Source organism: Equus przewalskii, chromosome 1 (assembly GCF_037783145.1).
Source record: "Equus przewalskii isolate Varuska chromosome 1, EquPr2, whole genome shotgun sequence".
In the NCBI taxonomy this organism is placed as follows: Eukaryota; Metazoa; Chordata; class Mammalia; order Perissodactyla; family Equidae; genus Equus; species Equus przewalskii.
In genome coordinates this window covers 36,352,959-36,372,643 of record NC_091831.1, presented here as the reverse complement: position 1 = coordinate 36,372,643, position 19,685 = coordinate 36,352,959, and the positions used below count along the sequence as shown (strand labels likewise).

At 39.2% G+C, this 19,685-nt stretch overlaps 1 protein-coding gene across 11 annotated transcripts in view; it reads right to left on the bottom strand.

Annotated features, from left to right (window-relative positions):
• IDE (insulin degrading enzyme) overlaps window positions 1–19,685 on the bottom strand; it is a 100,554-nt gene that overhangs the window by 59,918 nt on the left and 20,951 nt on the right. For 9 of the 11 annotated variants that reach the window (XM_070609961.1, XM_070609971.1, XM_070609982.1 and 6 more), the window contains exons 2-4: window positions 7,807–7,991; window positions 6,596–6,803; window positions 2,732–2,901 (exon numbers count right to left, since the gene is read on the bottom strand). In XM_070609961.1, coding sequence (XP_070466062.1) covers window positions 2,732–2,901; window positions 6,596–6,803; window positions 7,807–7,991 — 563 coding nt within the window. Of the gene's footprint in view, window positions 1–2,731; window positions 2,902–6,595; window positions 6,804–7,806; window positions 7,992–11,368; window positions 11,416–19,685 lie in introns of those variants that run through there. The other 2 variants (XM_070610020.1, XM_070610040.1) reach the window with 1 other exon arrangement.

The following is a 19,685-nucleotide window of genomic DNA, read 5'->3' as shown; positions in this document are numbered from 1 at the left end:
TTGTAAGCCACTGTACTATTCTCTATATACATATATATATATATATATATATATTTTTAGGAAGGTTAGCCCTGAGCTAACATCTGCTGCCAATCCTCCTCTTTTTGCTGAGGAAGACTGGCCCTGAGCTAACATCCATGCCCATCTTCCTCTACTTTACATGTGGGGCACCTGCCACAGCATGGCTTGATAAGCAGTGCATAGGCTGGCACCCAGGATCCAAACTAGTGAGCCCTGGGCCACCGAAGTGGAACATGCAAACTTAACCACTGCACCACCAGGCTGCCCCCCTCTATACTGTTTTTGAAGCATGAAAAACCAGTGAAAAGGACAAACATCTTAAGGTTTTCTCAAAAATAAATAACACAACACTTGTTTTCTGTTCATTTAAAAATACCCAGCTTTTCCTGATATTATTATTTAAATAATATTATAGCAAATTTAAATATTATAATAAATTATAGCAAAATATTATTACTTAAATAATATTTTAATATTTTAAATATTAATATTAAAATAATAAATCATAATCCCTTGATGGACAAAATGGTCCATGTTCACAGAAACATCTGAAGTCACTCAAAAATAACAGATGTAAATTAAGTATGAATTACTGACAAGGATTCAAGGATCACTTCTGCAAAATTTTATGTATGTGTAATATCTGGGGCTAGGCTACACAGCTTTTGTCATATTTTCAAATGTATCTGTGACCTTAAAAATGGACAGGACCTCTACTCCAAAAAGTTCAACATTAGTTTATATTCCCCAAATCAGAAGGTAACCTGACATTCGCATTATTTATACATATCATATTTTCACTCATCTGTGAGCTGTTTATATTTCCTCATACTTTGCTCACTAACTGCCTAGACTCGTCAGTGGTTATAACAACAAACATGCCCTCAAACACCACTCACACATACCTGACCATTCAGTGTTTCTCTCTGCCCATCACTCCTGAAACCCTCTTCTAGGACATTTTAAGATTATTCTTCACTTGTGACCAGAAGTAATATCACTCACGTTATTCATTGGATTTATTTCCGGAAGATTTGAGCCTGCTTCCTGATTATGCTGATCATGACCTGTCACCAGTGAGGCTGTGTAAAGGAGGGCAACTCCTGAAGAGGCGCTCCACCACGCTCTGCACAACAGCAGCAGTGCTGGCCCAGGCATCTAACCTATCAAAGCGGCTCCTTAAAGGACAACAATCATGTGGATCTAATGATTCTGACATTTGCTTTCTAATCCTCACGTTCCCTTTTTGATATCCTACATATGCTGATGTTCTCTATGAAAGCCGCTTTTCAAACAACTCAGCATTACACAGATATTGTAGGGACCACAATCATCTTAGCAATGATGCTGATACTGAATGCCAAGTACTGTGAGTCTGAAGAATACAATATTGCTGCTTCTAACTGCAATTTTTAAAAACTCTTTCTGATTCTGTCAGGCTATGTTAATTCCCTAGCTGCTGTTGGATATATCAGAATGATATCCAAAATGAAAGAAAGCTAACTTTACAGTCTTAAAAGTAAGTCCCCCAAATTAACTTATAAGCAAAAAGTTGTAAGTGTACTAAACGATCTATTATTTTCATGTAATTTTATAATCCCCAAAGCAGGATTTTAAAATCACAGCAACCTGTTAATGATTACATCTGGTGTGTGGGACTAGCAGAAATAGATGAGGAAAAGGGAGACTTCTTGTTTTTGCTTTTTTTTTACTTTAAACACTTTTGTACTGCTTAAATATTTAAATTAAATGTACTTTTTAATGAAAAATTGAATAAAGAAAAAGTTACAATTATGAAATCAAGAATCTCCACATTTTATTCTACTCCCTGTCGTGCCCTCTAACCTCTAATCTCCTTCCAGGAGATGGCGGCACTTGGAGAGCAGGGACCCTGTGTGTTCTGTTTCCTATATAGCATCTCCGAAGCAGATGCTGTACATCTGGATGAGTAGAGGTGGAGGTGATGAGAGCAGGAGAATTCAACAAGCCTTGAAGTGAGCTTTGGAGATACTCTTCTATTTGGAAGGTAGACTTCAGAATAAAAGCATCTATTATCTTCTCCCTTTGAAATACTGGTTATTATCTATTCACAGCTCTAACTCCTCTGCTCCTTAAATATTTAGATCCCTATTTTAATGGAATGACCAGAGTAACCCTCTAGAGGCCAAATAATTGCTTAGGTCACTATTACTACAATTTTGAGAGTATCATCCTGAGTATTACACATAAAGTCCAATGCCAAGGGCTCAACTCTTGTTTAACATCCTTCTTTTTGAACCACTAGCCAAAATGCTAGTCATCTGTTAAAGGGAGTACAACTACTTCATTCTTATTGTTTCTAAACTCTGAATTCAATTCTATACCTTGTTATCCAACAAACTTGCTTCATACTTGGTCACTATTATTATTACTATTAGGTGCACTAAGCTTCAGCCTCATCTCAGGTCAGGAGTCACAAATAGAGGTGCCTACATAGGAACCAGGCAGATACCATAAGGACAGGGGCATGGTTTAAGAAACAGTGGGGAGTAACAATGATGTAACAACCACTTCTCAGCTCCACACTGAGTTTATAAAAAAATAAGGCAGGCAGAAATGAGAAGTTCTGAAATCTACTATCCTGAACTGTAAAATACAATACTGTGCAAAGGGGCCTTGGGTTTAAATGAGGTCAAGGAGAACGAATGCACGAAAGCTGCCGTTGACAAACCTGTCCCAAATTTGCTGAACGGGTGTTTGGGATTCCCGGTAGCTTTTTCCAGCTGAAAGAGTCTCCAAGCATCATTCATCACATTCTTCTCATGTTCTGAATCAACTGCATTCACCTCTCTGTCTTTGCAACTCTCATCAAACAAGGGGCACAGGAAAAATTGTGCAAACCTAAGGGTGTGAAACATAATTAACAATTTGAAAGCTGCTATTTTAAGAGTGGCCTTTTAAAAATATGTTTGAAACTTAAACAGGAAATACGAATTCTACAGAATCAGAAAGAACTACCATTGCTACTAAGAAAAAAGAAATATATGTTCTAAGTAACAGAAGAAAAATATAACATTGGACATACATAAATTCAGAGAAGTCAATCTACCCCAGAGATGTTAGATAATTAGTGAAAATATAAAAAGATTAATGCCTCTGATTATGACACCAATTTCCAGGTGTTTTTTCCACACCATCAAGCAATTCTCTGACACCAGCTAGGTGTCCTACAACTCAACTCAATTCTGACACTGTCTACCTGGCAATAGCATCAGATCCCACAGGTTAAGGGCTCAGTTTTACAAGTCTACCCCCTGCCCCCCAACTTCAGACGCCAATTGCAAGTCCAGGTTGTCCCCTAGGCTTCTGACCAACCTTGTGAACAGTAGATCAGAAGTTCCACAACCTCCTCCTTGGGTTCAGTTAATTTGCTGGAGCAGTTCACAGCCTCAGAGAAACATTTTACCTACTAGATTTACCAGTTTATTATAAAAGAATGTAACTCAGGAACAGCTAGATGGAAGAGATGCATAAGGCAAGGTGTGGGGAAAGGCACGGAGCTTCTATGCGCTTTGAGCACGGCACTCTCCCCAAATCTCCAAGCTTCTGGGTTTTAGGGAGACTTCATTACCGAGGCATGATTGACTAAATCATCGGTCATTGATGACAGGACTCAATCTCCAGCCCCTCTCCAGCGTCCTTAGAGGTCTGGGGGTGGAACTGAAAGTTCCCACTCTCTAATCACAGGGGCTGGTTCCCCTGGCAACCAGCCCCCAACTTCAGGTTACCTAGGGGCTTTCCCCCAACTCACCTTATTAACATAACAAAGACACGTTTATTGTACTCCTCACTTAAGAAATTTCAAAAGTTTTGGAGCTATGGGCCAGAACCAGGGACGAAGACCAAATATGTATTTCTTCTTATAAATCACTATATCACAATACCAAAAAGTCAAGGCAGACTAATGGAGACAGCAGCAATCTATTTAAGATTTGCAACTTGTCAAGTCTACGAAAATCCTTGTCATATATGGTTAATTTAAAAAAGGAGGGGCCAGCCCCATGGCCGAGTGGTTAAGTTCGTGAGCTCCGCTTCAGCGGCCCAGGGTTTCACTGGTTTGAATCCTGGGCGCGGACATGGCACCGCCCATCGGGCTATGCTAAGGCGGCGTCCCACATAGTACAACTAGAAGGACCCGCAACTAGAATATATAATTATGTACTGGGGGGATTTGGGGAGAAGAATTAAAAAAACAAAAAAACCAAGAAGATTGGCAACGGTTGTTAGCACAGGTGCCAATCTTACAAAAAAAAAGGAAAAGGCAGGTGATGGTTCTTAGCCAAATAAATCTTAAATTTACAGTTTTAGGTGTAATTTCACTAAGACTCAGGTTTTTTAGGGCAAACTAAGTGACCTACTTTTAAAAGGCTCTATTTGAATATTTTTTTCTTCTCATGGAGAAAAACAAACCTACCTACCTTAATTAGTGGAAGAAAATAAAGGAGTGAAAAACCTGTGACACAGTAGTTTGACTAAGACATAATTATGGGCTTTTAAGAAATATTAAGAGAATTTAAAAATTTTAATAAGCAGTGATTCAACAAATAACATGGCACATGTCTCTAACTTCAGTAAACAAAATGCCTTCCCTGAGGTGATTCTTTAACAATAGTACCAAAGTTTAACTAAGATACCTTTAGTTAATAAATTAACTCTCCTATATCAGGTTGCAATTTAAATCATGATTTCATATGGTAGTTCTTCTTAAGAAATTTTAGACCCTATCTTATAAAAACAAGATCCAGAATTCAGATGAAGCCAAGAGCAGAGGCTCTGTCTGAATGGGACTACTATTCAGCGGGCCTAAGAGACTTCTGGGTTTATGAACATCTCAGCAACTGCACCTCACAGTCCACCTGTCAAAGAGGCTGTTATCACTACTTGATTTTTCTTTTTTTTGAGGAAGATTAGTCCTGAGCTAACATCTGCTGCCAATCCTCCTCTTTTTGCTGAGGAACACTGGCCCTGAGCTAACATCCATGCCCATCTTCCTCTACTTTATATGTGGGACGCCTGCCACAGCATGGCTTGATAAGCAGTGTGTAGGTCCACACCTGGGATCTGAACAGGCGAACCCCAGGCCCCCGAAGTGGAATGTGTGAACTTAACCCCTGCAGCCTCACTTGATATTTATTTCAAGCACATAGTGAATACAATACCGTGCTAAGCACTTCACACATACCAATCCAAAGAGAAACTCCATCTATCTGGAGTCTATAATCAAAGATATATGGAAATAGGTATTTCTGGACGTGTAACCTCTTTTACCTACCTCAATATATTCAGGCTGGGGAAAGTGCCTAACAGCTACATACCATAGCTGGATAGGCCCATATAAAGGGTCATGATCATGACCCAGTATAATCAATTTTTTCTAAAAGATGCTCTTACACAAGTGGTTTTTTCACTCTGAGCCAAATAACAGGCATCCCCCATCACAGAGAGATCTATTATATGAACATCTGCTGTAGCATTTGTAAAGCAGGAAATTAAATTCAGTGTATGATCCCAGGGAACTCATTAATGGAGGTCCTCTGGGAATACATATAAAAGATGATTACATCTCAAAGCCAGTGCCTAAAGATTGAAACACAAGCTAAAATAAGTAGGAAACAGGCTACTTTGACCCAGTCATGTATTCTGAACCCATGCCTTTGCCTTTTTAGTGTTCTCTGCACTAAGGAATAAATTCAAACTATTAGGTTTTAAAAAAATATGACTATTGGGAGGGCATAAAGGGTGAAGTGGTGTACCCACAACATGACTAACAATAATGTACAACTGAAATCTCACAAGGTTGTAATCTATCATAATCTTAATTAAAAAAAAAAGATTAGCACCTGAACTAAAAGAAAAAAATATGACTATTAATAATATAAGTAAGCAAATAAAGCTGGCAATTACTAAAACCATAAAGTCAGACTTCAGACAGCTCCTTTAAAAGCTGCAGAACTACGTAGGCCTTCTTGGTAACACAGAAAACTATAAAACTTCACCAAGGAAAAATCACACTTTGAATAATGAATCAAATCACTGATACAAAAAAAAAAATCAGAAATTGTTAGCTGTATAAATAAACTAAGAAATTAAATGGGCCTCATGGAGCTCACTCCAGAAAACACTTTCACAAAATGTCCCCAGGGTTGAAACAGGTCAAAATATCCTGAATAGGATATTCAAGTTCTAACGTTCTGGAACAGGAGTAGGTCTGAAAAGAGATCCACTATTGCAGTTCATTCTTCATCACATGCTTCATGTATAACACCGGTTAGAATGGGAAGGCTCGGAGAGAATTTTATAAGTCAATAAAATATAGTCAATAAAATATTTCATGGGCCTGAAGCCTCGTTTGAAGTCATGCCATTATTTTTCTACCACAAAGTAAATATATAACATCACTCATTATGTTTTTCTGTTTTATAAAATACAGGGGGGAAAAATACCTGTTAAAATACCTCTCGTTAAGCTATAAAGCTGTGAAAATATCTTTGATAAGTGTGCCAAGTTAGATCATTTGTAGACTATTCAGCATTACCTGTCTAGGGCACCTTCTAGGTGTTCATGGGAAACATCGAAATAGTAATTGGTATGCTCTCCACTAGTAAAGGCATTTGAACTTCCTGCATGCTCACTGAGAAACTGGCTGTATTCATTTTCTTTAGGGTATTTCTTTGTTCCCAAAAATAGCATATGTTCACAAAAATGACTTAAGCCAGCGATATTTGGAGGATCTGACAATGAACCTGAAAGAGAAGAGAAAAATACATATAATCATTTTTTTATGTTGACAGCTATGAGTACAGATAAATTACAGATGATTTGGAACTTATATTAGCATGACAATTCCAACTGAATGATCAGAGACAGTTACGCATAGGCTGCTCTAAAATGGTATTGTTTAGATTCTAGCCCCAGTTTTTGCCATTAATTAGTTGATGATCTTGGGCAGACGACTTAACCTCTCTGGACACTAGTTTTCTCAAAAATCACAATCCAGGGAAAGAAAGCATTGAATTCACTGTTTTATGCAGGAGAGAATACAGCGTAGTGCTCAGAGCATAGGTTTGGGGTTAGCAGCTCTACTACCCGTGAAACTGTGAGCACAATACTTTATCTGTCTTGCCTCAGTCACTTTTTTCTATATCTACCTAACTTAGAGAGTTGTATGAATACAAATTAGATGATATTTGCAAGGCACACTGCGTTGTGCTTGGTAATAATTATTTGTTCAACACATAATGGTTATGACCTTATTTCCTCAATTCTAAAACGCCACGGACTTAAATAAAAGCTTTTCAGGGAGGGGGAAAAACATGCCTCAGTAAAAGTACATATAGATAAGAAGCAACTTGATTAAAGCAGCCTTAAATGTGGAAGAAATGTGCACACAAGAATCTAGGAAATATGACATTTCCTAGTGCACCAAAAGTGAATGAAAGTGAAAGCGTTCGAACTGTTACTGTAAAGGATGGGGATGAATTTCCTTGCTGCTAAGTCACCTTAGCTGGGAACCTAACAACCTAACCCAGCTGGTATGTAACCTTTACATAACCCTTGGTAAATGTAAGGTTATTTGACTTAGACACTCGTAGATTACCAACAGCTGTACAGGGCTACTGCGCAAAGTAACGTACATCAAACTGGTAACTACAGGTCTTTATTTGCACAAATATGAAGAGTTCTAATAAATGTCAACATTAGGCCAATGAAACTGAACAAAGCTTAATTCACCATTTTAAATTGTACCTATGTGGACATCAAGGGCTGCTGATGATTTATCCGTGGTGGGATCGCTGATGAGAAGTACTTTGATACCATTGGCCAGTTGTAGCCCACGATATTCTCGCTTATCTTCAGGAGATTTGATAATATGATTTCCTAGTCTCTTGATAGCTGGATTATTCATTTTGCTGTAAGTCTTTTTTTGGAAACTGAAAAGAAAAAAATTATTAATTGCTGGATTGTAGCTGCCTTTCTTTTTAAAGAACAAAGAGTAACATCAAGCAAACCCACATAATACATCTTCAGAAATAAAAATATGTCGAGGAAATTTTTTTTTTTAAGATTTTATTTTTCCTTTTTCTCCCAAAGCCCCTGGTACATAGTTGTGTATTTTTGGTTGTGGGTCCTTCTAGTTGTGGCATGTGGGATGCTGCCTCAGCGTGGCTTGATGAGCAGTGCCACATCCGCGCCCAGGATTTGAACTGGTGAAACCCTGGCCCACTGAAGCAGAGCAGCGAACTTTAACCACTCGGCCACGGGGTCGGCCACTGGAGGAAATTTCTTATGGCCTATCTACAGGGTACAATCATTCCTCTGCTCCCTCTGACCCTTCATTCTTTCAGAGAAATGCTAACAATATTGTTTTTGGGGGAGCCATATTTCTATCTAGGAGAGCACATGGAGGGTGATTTGAGATAAGATGGGTTAGGCCATGAGTTGGTCGTTGTGCTGACCTAGAAGAGTTGTCAATTACCAACTGCTTTCCCACCTATTTCAAAAATATCTACTATTTCAGAAGTATCAGAGTAAGCAAGGTGAGAGGTTGTGTGAGAATTATTAATGGATTAGCCAAAATATTACTCAATCTGATGATATTCAAAGATAGGGCAGACCTGGAACTCACAGGTCTGATAAGCACAAGCTCAGAACACAGGGAACAACCCCCAATGAGAAAAAATCCTGTGAAGTCCTAATACAAAATAAGAGACCTAGGCTGTCCTAAGAAGGCAGCAAAAGTAAGGATATAAAAACAAACAAACAAAAAGTTGGAAGGACTCCAAGCAATTTTTCATAAGCTGGTGAAGAGCTGAATGTCAGAGCAGGAACAGTCCAGTGATCTTAACAGAAATATGAGGTAAATTCTCTCACAAAGGACTTCCCTTGTTCTGCGAGTCCTCTCTTTTCTTCCCTAGGAAGGGTAGAATTACACTGACGGGAAGGGACTATCAGCATACAGACTCCTGGAGGAGTGTTGGTTGGTATTAGTGCAGTGAAGGGATTTTCCAGAGTTTGGAGTATGTATGTTTTTGAAACTAAGAGTGGATGCTATTTTTGTCTATCTTGGGGACTGTTTAAGAGAGAAAAACTGAGCCTGCTATTATTTGGAGGTCAATATACTAATCAGTATAAAAGCCAAAACATATCTGAAACTACAGACGAAAAATGACCCTGTGCTAGCACGTTCGCTTCTCACCTGGACGACAAAAGTGGATCTGACTGCTCCTTAAAGACTGACAGACATCCAGATTTAGAGGGCATAAACAGGCATACAATTATTTGGGATAAAATCTTTATTCTTTCATGTTAAAATATCTGGAGATTGAGGGAAAAGTCCAGTTTGCTTTTATCAGAATACCCTCCTCTCTGAAATCATTGAACTATTCTTCTGAGTAACAACTGATAACCCAAAGAAGTTTGCTCTTAGTAAGACTGTCCCCTAGATCTTCTTTTAACAAGAATATTTGGAATTTTAAAGTTCAACAGTATAGGTCATACTAAATGTCTAACAATGGTTTATTAAAAATCACATAGTACTTTCCACAGATAGTGCTAACAGTCTTGCTCTATTTATAGTAAAAATAATTTCTTGAAAAACAAAGCATAAAATCTAATACTGATATTTTTTAGATGTAAGGACACCATTGGAAAATTCAAAAGCAATTTGGAAGTGAAAAAGCATTATTAACAATTCCTTTTTACTTCCTAAGCCAAGTTCAATGTCAAAGACAATGAAAATATCTGAGGGCAAAGTCTTAAAAAATGGTGTTTTGTGGTTAAAAAAATTTCCCAGGGTAACACAAAATGGTCTACCTAAGCCTCTAAAGACAGGCACAAGATTAATAATAATCCTGGTTAAGGTACTTCCCAAAGGACAATCTGTTTGGACTGCAGAAATGCCTTCAGTACATAACTGGTTTCAAACACTATAATTTGGGTTCACTGTAAATTACAATTTTAAAAAATGAGTTCCGAGGCCGGCCCCGTGGCCGAGTGGTTAGGTTCGTGTACTCTGCTTCAGCAGGCCAGGGTTTCACCGGTTCACATCCTGAGTGTGGACATGGCACCACTCATCAAGCCATGCTGAGGCAGCATCCCACATGCGACAACTAGAAGGAACACAACTAAAAATATACAACTATGTACTAGGGGGCTTTGGAAAGAAAAAGGAAAAAAAAATTTTTATAAAAAATGAGTTCCAACCTAGTAGCAACATTAAGATTAAATAAGCCATGAGTCAACCTCCACTAGGACCCCCAGCAAGAAGGGCAACAATAAAAGGTGACAGTAATGGGGCCAGCCCCATGGCCGAGTGGTTAAGTTGGCACACTCTGCTTTGGTGGCCCAGGGTTTTGCCAGTTCGGATCCTGGGCGCGGACACGGCACTGCTCATCAAGCCATGCTGAGGCGGCATCCCGCATGCCACAACTAGAAGGACCCACAACTAAGAATACACAACTATGTACCAGGCGGCTTTGGAGAGAAAAAGGAAAAAATAAAATCTTTAAAAGGTGACAGTAAGAAGGGTCAGTGTGCACCGCAGAGAATGCCTAAGCTCCTTCCTGTAAGGCTCTACTAGAGGAAGAGAGGGGCTGGAATTCTAGAGATGGATTCCACTCAGTGGGAGCAAAATCCAAAGGCTATTTATTTTGGTTCCATCGTCATTGTTTACACCCAACTCGCTCTGTGCTTGCCCCACCTAGTTTGATTTAGGGGAACCAAGAGTTACAAATGATTCAAATGTAATGATGATAACGACGACGATGATGCTCTAAAACTTCCGTCTAATCCACAACTGTAGTGAGGAGATAAATACAGCTCACTTTGGAAGGACAAATTATCTTATTCTGTGGGAGGTGAAAAATTCATTATAGTTAACTACCCTCAACTATAAGCTATATTCTGTATGTTTTCCAGAGTTCAATTTCCCCTGTCCACATTTTCATTTTCTTAGAGGAAAAAAAATATGATCAGAGTCCATCACAGGCATGTATAGAACTCACTTCAACACTGAAGATATGCCTGATTAATATCCCTGGTGTGGCTGAAAGTACAGAGATGGATTTACTCTATAAGCCAACCATAAAAATTTAGACATTTGTACATGAGATCAAGGACAGCTATAAATTTCCAAGCTGGCAATGCTCCCAAATCATAAATCACGACTTCTTGAGGAAGTAAAAGCCAAAAGAAACAGTAGCAACATTTTCAAACAAGACCCATCCCCAGCCATCCATATTCAATAGACATAGTCTGGCTTTACCTGTAACATAGCTATCAACACGTCCTACAACAATTTGATTCTCACCTTCTGGAGAACTGAAGGAAATGATCAGCGACTCCTCCTCTAAAGACGAATTCATCAACAGCTTGCCTGTCTCTGTATTTATACTCATGAGATCACATGTCTACCCATCTCAGCTCCCTTATTAGCATAAAGCCTTCAAGAGTAATTTTATTTATTGCAAATGTTCTCCAATATGCACCAGACAAAGAGCAAGCAAGCAAGCATTCTTTTAGACGACAAGCTAGAGCTAACTCAAACGCTTTCCCAGACATTTGATATTTTTAACCTGTCAAAGTCAAAATCTTGGGAGCAATAAAATTACTTTCAATTTCAGGGACATTATCAGAGATTGGAAACTTCATAATAAGGCATAGTATTGTCAGTGTTCGGCATTCTGAAAAACTGGAGAAATGTTTAGTAATTACAGCATATTTTGTAATTTTGTTCAGGATTTAAAACAATGACTAAAATCCCAGAAAGTAACAGCTGGAAGAGCCATTAGATGTTACCTAGTCCTTTGTAGTTTATGGACTGGCAGCACCAGCTCTTCCTGGGAGCTTGTTAAAAATGCAAAATATCAGAAACCACCAGAGAGACCTACTGAGCCAGAATCTGCCTTTTAACAAGATCCTCAAGTAGACTAGTCCCCTCATCTTATAAAGAATCTGAAGCTCAGGGAGCTCAAATCACTTGTCCCAGATCACACAGCACAAAGTCACAAGCAGAACTCAGAGGTTAACTCCCAGTCCTGTGTCCACTCAAACCCCCACATCCAAACAACATTTAAGGGGGCCTATCAAGATGCAGATGCTACACCATCATATTAACAGGGCTACACCCAGAACCTCCACCGAAAGATCATGGACTTTTATCTAGACACGTAAAGGTCTAAATTGCAGGTTTGCAAAAACAAATTCTCAAATAGGTCATTTCCAAATTCCCATACCAAGAGGAAATTTTTAATGCAATCTTTTATTCAGATGACCTTTAACAGTCTTTTTTCTCATGTCTCTATAAGTGTTTCACAGCCTATTTAATAGGAGATTGAGAAATTTTATTTTGCCTTTTGCTCCTTACCCACCACAACAGCCCAAGACATATTTAAAGTTAAGACTTGATCCATTTCTAATTTCTAAATGGATGACCTATAAACCCGAATAAGTGAGTGATCATACTAATAGTCAAATTATAAATCAAAACCTCCTTTCTGTGGAACCCATCCACCCATTCCAAAGACCACAGGTGGAAGTCGAGCTTCCCTACGGCATTCCTGAATGTGGAGGAGGTGCCCAGAGAGAAAATGCCTGGAATCAGAACCACATCACAAACATGCTTTCTTTCCTGTAGAAGGCAGAGGTAAGTTCCCGTAGAAGACAGAGGTAAGGAAGACAGAATATCAAGGTAGTGGTGGTATGAGCCCTCAGATGCCTCACTATAAGATCACTATAAGACAATTCCCAAATGCTATTCATGTTACTTGACCTAAAAAATAGCGACATTTCTCAGGGAACCCTCTACCCATGGCTCTTCAGTTATTGGGACCAGTATACCTCACTGCTTATACCAGCTATATCATAAAGGTGGGTATAAACTAAAATCCTGTCCATTAAATCTTATTTTCCCATGATGAGAAGTTTTGCCTTTGTGCCAGCCAGAATGTCAGCAGTTCTAACTCTGCGCCTTCCAGAAAGGAGTTTACAGTGAAAAAATGAACCCTGAAATGAATAAGGGTGGTTACAACTTAAAGGAATCCTATAGCAGTACCATTTCAGAGATAAGTGCTGTTGCAAATTTTGTTTTAGTTTTGGTGCATACATATCAATGGTTGTTCATCCCAAAAGTGATAAGTTTAACATGGAATATTTTATAAAGACTTTTTAAGGTTTTAAGCAAATGAACAAAATCTCCATTTTATACTTCTTGCCACACAGTTAACTACATAAGGTTTCTTATAGTTGTAGTTTGGGGACCGAGGGTATCCTTCTTCCACAGGTAGCCTTCAGGTTGTTAGAAAATATGAGATAGATGCCATTGTACAAAACTAAGCCTAACAATCATTCCCATCTTTAAAGTGTTATATATGCTTTCTAAACAGCCACTGAATCCTGCCATTCTCCCTAAGTAGCAGGGCACAGCAGCTGTTGAAGGGCATGCACACAATAGACTGATGGCACAGCAGGAACCATGGAGAAAGAGGAAGCGTGGGAAGGGGAGGAGCAGAAGGTGTGTCCTTAAGGAAATCACACAGGGCTTCTTCCCCAGCTCCGAGTTACCACTCCCATAGCCCTGCCCTGACCCCATTCTCCTCCCTTACAATCCCAAATAACAAAAACAAGGAAATTTAAAGTAAAGTAGGTCAAAATAAATGCTCCAAGGGAAGCTTTCAGTTTTTCACTCCTTCCTCCCCATATAAAACAGAGATAGGTAGTGGAAAGAGCCTAGGAGAACACTCCTAATCTGTCAAAGGAGTCCCTGAGCTGAGAACCAAATTATCTCATGATAGCTTGCTAAGAAAAAATACAAAGGAAAATGTATGGCAGGACTAAATGTATAGCAAGTTCAAAGAGAGAGAAGAGTTTACAGAATTGTCTCGTGCATGAAAGGGAATGTGAAAATAATTAGTACTACAGTAAACATGATAGGGTTATGAGTAATTTATTTTTCAGAAGCATACATTAAGCCACAAGAACAGAAAAAAAGGAGAAAAATCACACAATCATCTTGATAGATGCAGAAAAAGTATTTAACTAAATTCAACAACCATTCATGTCTTTTAAAAAAAGTCAGCAAACTAGAAATAGAAGGGAGAAAATTCCTTCATGTGAAAAAATATCTACAAAAACTACAGCAATTATCATACTCAATGGTAAAATAATACAAACACCCCCATCCTCCATCCCACAAACAGGATGCCACTATTATCTCTTCTATTCAACATTGTACTGGTAATTCTGACCAGTCCAATAATGGAAGAGAAAGAAAATACACAAAGATGAAAAAGGAGGGGGGAAAAAACTAACATTATTGGGGTTGGCTGGGTGGTGTAGTAGTTAAGTTTGTGTGTTCTGCTTCTCGGCCGGGGGTTCACAGCTTCAGATCCCAGGGGTGGACCTAGCACCACTCATCAAGTCACACTGCGGTGGCATCCCACATAAAATAAGGGAAGACTGGCAAAGATGTTAGCTCAGGGCCACTCTTCCTCACACACACACACAAAAACCTAACATTACTCACAGGTGACATGAATGTGTACTTAGATAATCCCAAGAATCTATTGACAACTTTCATTTCTGGGTAGGATATAACAGGTCATGGCAATCTGATTCAGCTTCAATAACTAGAAAACGCCATGATAAATTATAAAATCATATTTTCAAAGATGCTGTAGAGTTGTGGAAGCAATGAGGACTGGATGAACTGGAATTCCAGAGAGGGGAGCGGCCTCTGAGGGGAGCTGATAATCATCACCTGTTCTCTTCTCTGGCGTATTTGCCAATTCTGGGTGCAGACTGAAGATCATGCTTGGCCCGAGCAGAAGGACTCTACTCAGGGAAGAGAAACGAGTGAGGCATCAGTGGGTGCATGAGCTTGGTGTGGGAGATTAAAGCTCCAAATTCAGAGCTGATCTTTGCCACAGGAGATTTTCTGAGATACCACGATAGGCCTACCAGAATGGCTAAAATGAAAAAGATGAAAAGTACCAAGCGATAGAGAAGTTATAGGGCAACTCAAACTTTCACATACTGCTGATGGGAATGCAAATTGGTACAACTATTTTCAAAAACTGGCAGTGTACTAAAGCTGACAATATGACTGAACGAGTCATGTATTAGACATATGCCCAAAATGAATGTGTCTATATGTTCATAGCAATACTATTCATAATAGCCAAAACTAGAAATGATCAAATGTTCATCAACAGTGAAAAGATAAACTGTGATATAGTCACACAATGAAATAGTATACAGCAACGAAAAAGGAATAATCTAGAACAAAGCACAAGATTAAGGATGAATCTCACTAACATAAGATTGGCTGAAAAAAGCTGAATGCAAAAGAGTAAATACTGTACCCTCCCATTTACATAAAATGCAAGAACAGGTAAAATCAAGCTATGCCTTTATGTCGGAATAGTGGTTACCCTTGGGGTAGGCAGACTGATGAGAAGGAAGCATGAAGTGGGGCTTCTAGGATGCTGGTCATGTGCTGGTTAGATATGTATGTTTAGTTTGTGAATATTCATCAAGCTGAACACTTAGGACATATTATATTTCTTTTTTTTTTTTTTGAGGAAGATTAGCCCTGAGCTAACATCTGCTACCAAACCTTCTCTTTTTGCCAGGGAAGACTGGCCCTGAGCTAACATCCGTGCCCATCTTCCTCCACTTTATACATGGGATGCCTACCACAGCATGGCATGCCAAGCAGTGCCATATCTGCACCTGGGATCCGAACCCACGAACCCCAGGCCGCTGAAGCAGAACGTGTGCACTTAACCACTGTGCCACCAGGCCGGCCCCAGGACATATTGTATTTCAATTAAAAGCTTTTTAAAATAGAGTTTTTGAAAATATCATAAAACATAGTAAAATAAAAGGGGAAAGGAGATACTTGAATTACTCAAGGCTATAAATATCATCCACCAAAAGTCATCCTGGAAATAGTACCACCTGGACACTGGGAAGCAGCCCAGCCATATCAAACAGGTGCTAAACTGAGACGGCTCACTAAGAAATAATAGTCCAATTAACGTGATAATTATCTAAACCTTCTCAGGTGTGTCCTGAGACAATTATTTCTGTTGATGTCATCTTGGCCACAAGAAATAGGAGGCACAAGTGAGTACTGCATGAGTCACCTAAGTCAATAAAAAAGTATGTTGAATCTTTTAGCTCAAGTCTTTACTCATTATGCATGATTTGAAGACTAGCTTTCAGTAATTACCTACTTTAGACCCCAGTTAAGATTTAAAAATAAAACTTGACACTCCCAGCAACCAATTAAGACTGATAAGCAGTAAGTGTGATCCAAACAAAGAAAAATGATTAAATTTTGAATACATTCTCCTCTCAACAATCTTCAACATTTACGTCAAAAAACAACTTCTAACCCAAGACTTGAATTAAACAGCTTCTTTATTTTAAAACAAAACAAAACAATACTATATAAAGTTAACATTTCTTCAAACTCAGAATTAATTTTTACATATGGGTCATCTTCCTCATAGATTCTCCTTGATCCCAGAACAGCAAGGACAGCTCAAAGATCCCTGTTATGGTCTTTAAAGATTAATTTAAGTCACAGGTGAGGAAGAGCTATTGACCTGTAACTAATTCTCTCAAGACAGCCCTCCAAGGAAAGCAAACTGTAAACACTCATATTCTGTACAGAAGCCTGGATCTCCACTTGAGGGCTCAGTTCCACCCACATGTGCACCCTGGCTCTGACAGAAAGAGAATCCTGCCCTCTGCAGATAACGCTGGTTCAGGAAGCCTGACTTGCACTCGGCCTTAGTACGCATTCTCGACACCAGCACTGACTCACTGACCACTTCCAGCCAGTGCTGAGTAATTACATATATACCTCCACCTTTATCAAATGACCCCTTTGCTGCTCAGATCCTGGATACTACTGGACTCTTCTGGTCGAACTGGACTTTTGGGCCTCATCTAGTTTTGCCAATCAAGAGTCACGTGAAGTGTTCGTATGGGTCCATTAAATTGACAGAGGTTCCTAAAGTTGCATCAGACCTGGGCAGCCTGAACAGCATTACTCCTGTAAAACAGGTACAAATAAACTTCACCAGGACAGTGTCTGGTACATAGCAAGCATGTACAAATGGTAACCTCATACTGTAATCATCACTATTATTATGGTCCTCGGGTGGTGAGAGCCAAATAGACCACCTCAATAGCAACCATGTTATTACGAGCATTCTTAACGTACACTCATGCAGATTCCAGCCATCTACTGTCATCTCCAGAGGTCAAAAACATTCATGGACATGCTGGTAATAGGACGGTATTTGGTAAGACTATCAGAAAAACAGGTAAACAATTATCCCCTTATAATTGCTATAGGCAAGCCAATGTTTATAGTCAGTTATTCTCAATAGGTGACAATTTTGCTCCCCAAGGGGACATTTGGCAATGTGTCACAACTGAAGTGTCATAACCGAAGGGTGCAATTGGCAACTGGTGAGCAGAGGCCAGAGATGCTGCTCAGCATCCTACAATGCACAGAATAGCCCCCACACCAAAGAATTACCTGGCTCCAAATGTCAATAGTGCCAAGGATGAAACATCCTAGTTTACTGTTCTGACTTTACCATCCAAAAATAATGGATGAGAATCACCACAACCAATTCAATCCACTTAAAATAAAACCAGGAAACGGACTCACCAAAATACAGAAAGCTATATGTATTAAACTCCCATCTATTTATTTTTAAAAATCTAAACTAGAAAATGCTTACATGAAGAGAAGGGAAAAACTGATAATGAAGGAGAAAGAGAAAGGAGAAGTTTGCAGAAACCCTGTCCTGAGTAAGCAGTCTAGAGCACAAGTAAAGACATCTGCCTCAGAAAGGAGCACAGCCAGGGCCCTGGGCCCCTTACTAAACGCTGCGTCAGTATTTTACACAGCACAGACTCTTTACAGGGAGTATGGCTTCCACGAACCCCTTAGATAGATCCTATTTTTCCCAATTTTCCTGGATAGGGAAATTAAACCTCATAAAAGTTATCTGGCAAGGGCCACACAGGCATTAAATAAAAGAACCAGGATTCAAACCAAGTCTTAGACAACAAAGCACCATGCTCTTAACCTCTCCGTCAAATTAAAAAGTTTACCTTATGTACAGAGACTAAATCTCTGGACGAACACTCAGAAATGTTGAGTATGGTTATCTATAGATAGCAGACTATTAGGTGATCTTTGAAAAGATAAAACTTAATGCACCTGAATGTACAAGGCTATGCTTACTAAGTTTATAAGGCCAAAATGAACTTATTTTTTTGTTGTTGTTAACTTGGATCAGCCACATCACAATTTAACAGGGCTAATTAATAAAGAAAAATCTGGACTCCATTTCCACTGTTGTGGGGGACAACTTAGCTCCCTTAAAAAATTAGTTTGTTGCTCACAGTTGGGGCAATTTCCAAAAGAATTTTTCAAACGGTTTGTGATGTGAGGTAAAAGCTTTAAGCAGACAATAGAACAGAACCCACAGCCTAATTCCAGAACCTACTTCCTCACTCAATAGCTGACCTAATGTGGTCTGGCCCACTGTTGCCGTCAATTTTAGGCTTCATTTTGTTTCTTTCTACACATAGGGTAAGAACTTTGGGTAACTTAAAAAGTAACAGCCTAGATGTTGACTTTTTTTTTTTAACCACAGACATTATTCTGTTGCTTTATTTAGATAAAGATTTTGATTTAAGAAAATTCACCCACCCCTCAAACCCCTCTAGCTGGCTGCCTACAACTTCAAAATTATACCCCTGCTGTTGAGTGCAGAAATACATGTATACATAACACTTTCTTCTCTTCATAGCAACGGTGGCATTGTTCTTGTTATTAGTCCATATTCATGGAACACTTAACTATAAGATGGAGACATACACATTACGTGTATTTCCTCATTTAATTCTCCCCACTAACCTGTGAGGTAGATCCTATTGTCCCCATTTTGCTGATGAGGAAACAGGCTTGAAGAGGAAGTAACAAGTACCAGGTCATACAGAGGTAAGTGGCAGAGTCCAGGCACTGTGGCTCCGGATCCCAAGGGCAATGGAAGCCAAAGAATAATTATCGAGATTCTTAAGCAGCCCGCAAAGGATCTGTATCAGAAGGGACTCTTCCACAGGACTGCCACCAATCCATAAAAGCAATGTTCACATATTCAAGACTGTTAGGTAAAAGAGTGAGCCCACTTTGTGTTGCCTCCTCAGGCAAAACTAGGTTTAATGGTGGGAGGTGTAAGGAGAGCAAGTGATGCTTACGTACCCAATGAACAGTCAGAATAGTCTTCATAGACTAGGTCGAGTCAGAAGTACACACCACCAAGTATTCAAGTAAAGGCTGGAATACTATTCATGATGGGGTTTTCAAACTACTTTTAAAAAAGGAAATATGCTTTGTTCTACTGACATCTTATAGAAGTATAATTCATAAAACGAACCTACTCCAGTACAAGAGGAGCAGAGACCCACCCCACCATCCTGAGCCCCTCACTGGCAGTGATACTGTCAAGAATTCCCAAGGCTCTGACAAGTACAGTTTAAAAATTAATACAGAATCCCAATAAAAATTCCTAAACGCTGTATTATGGAGTTAG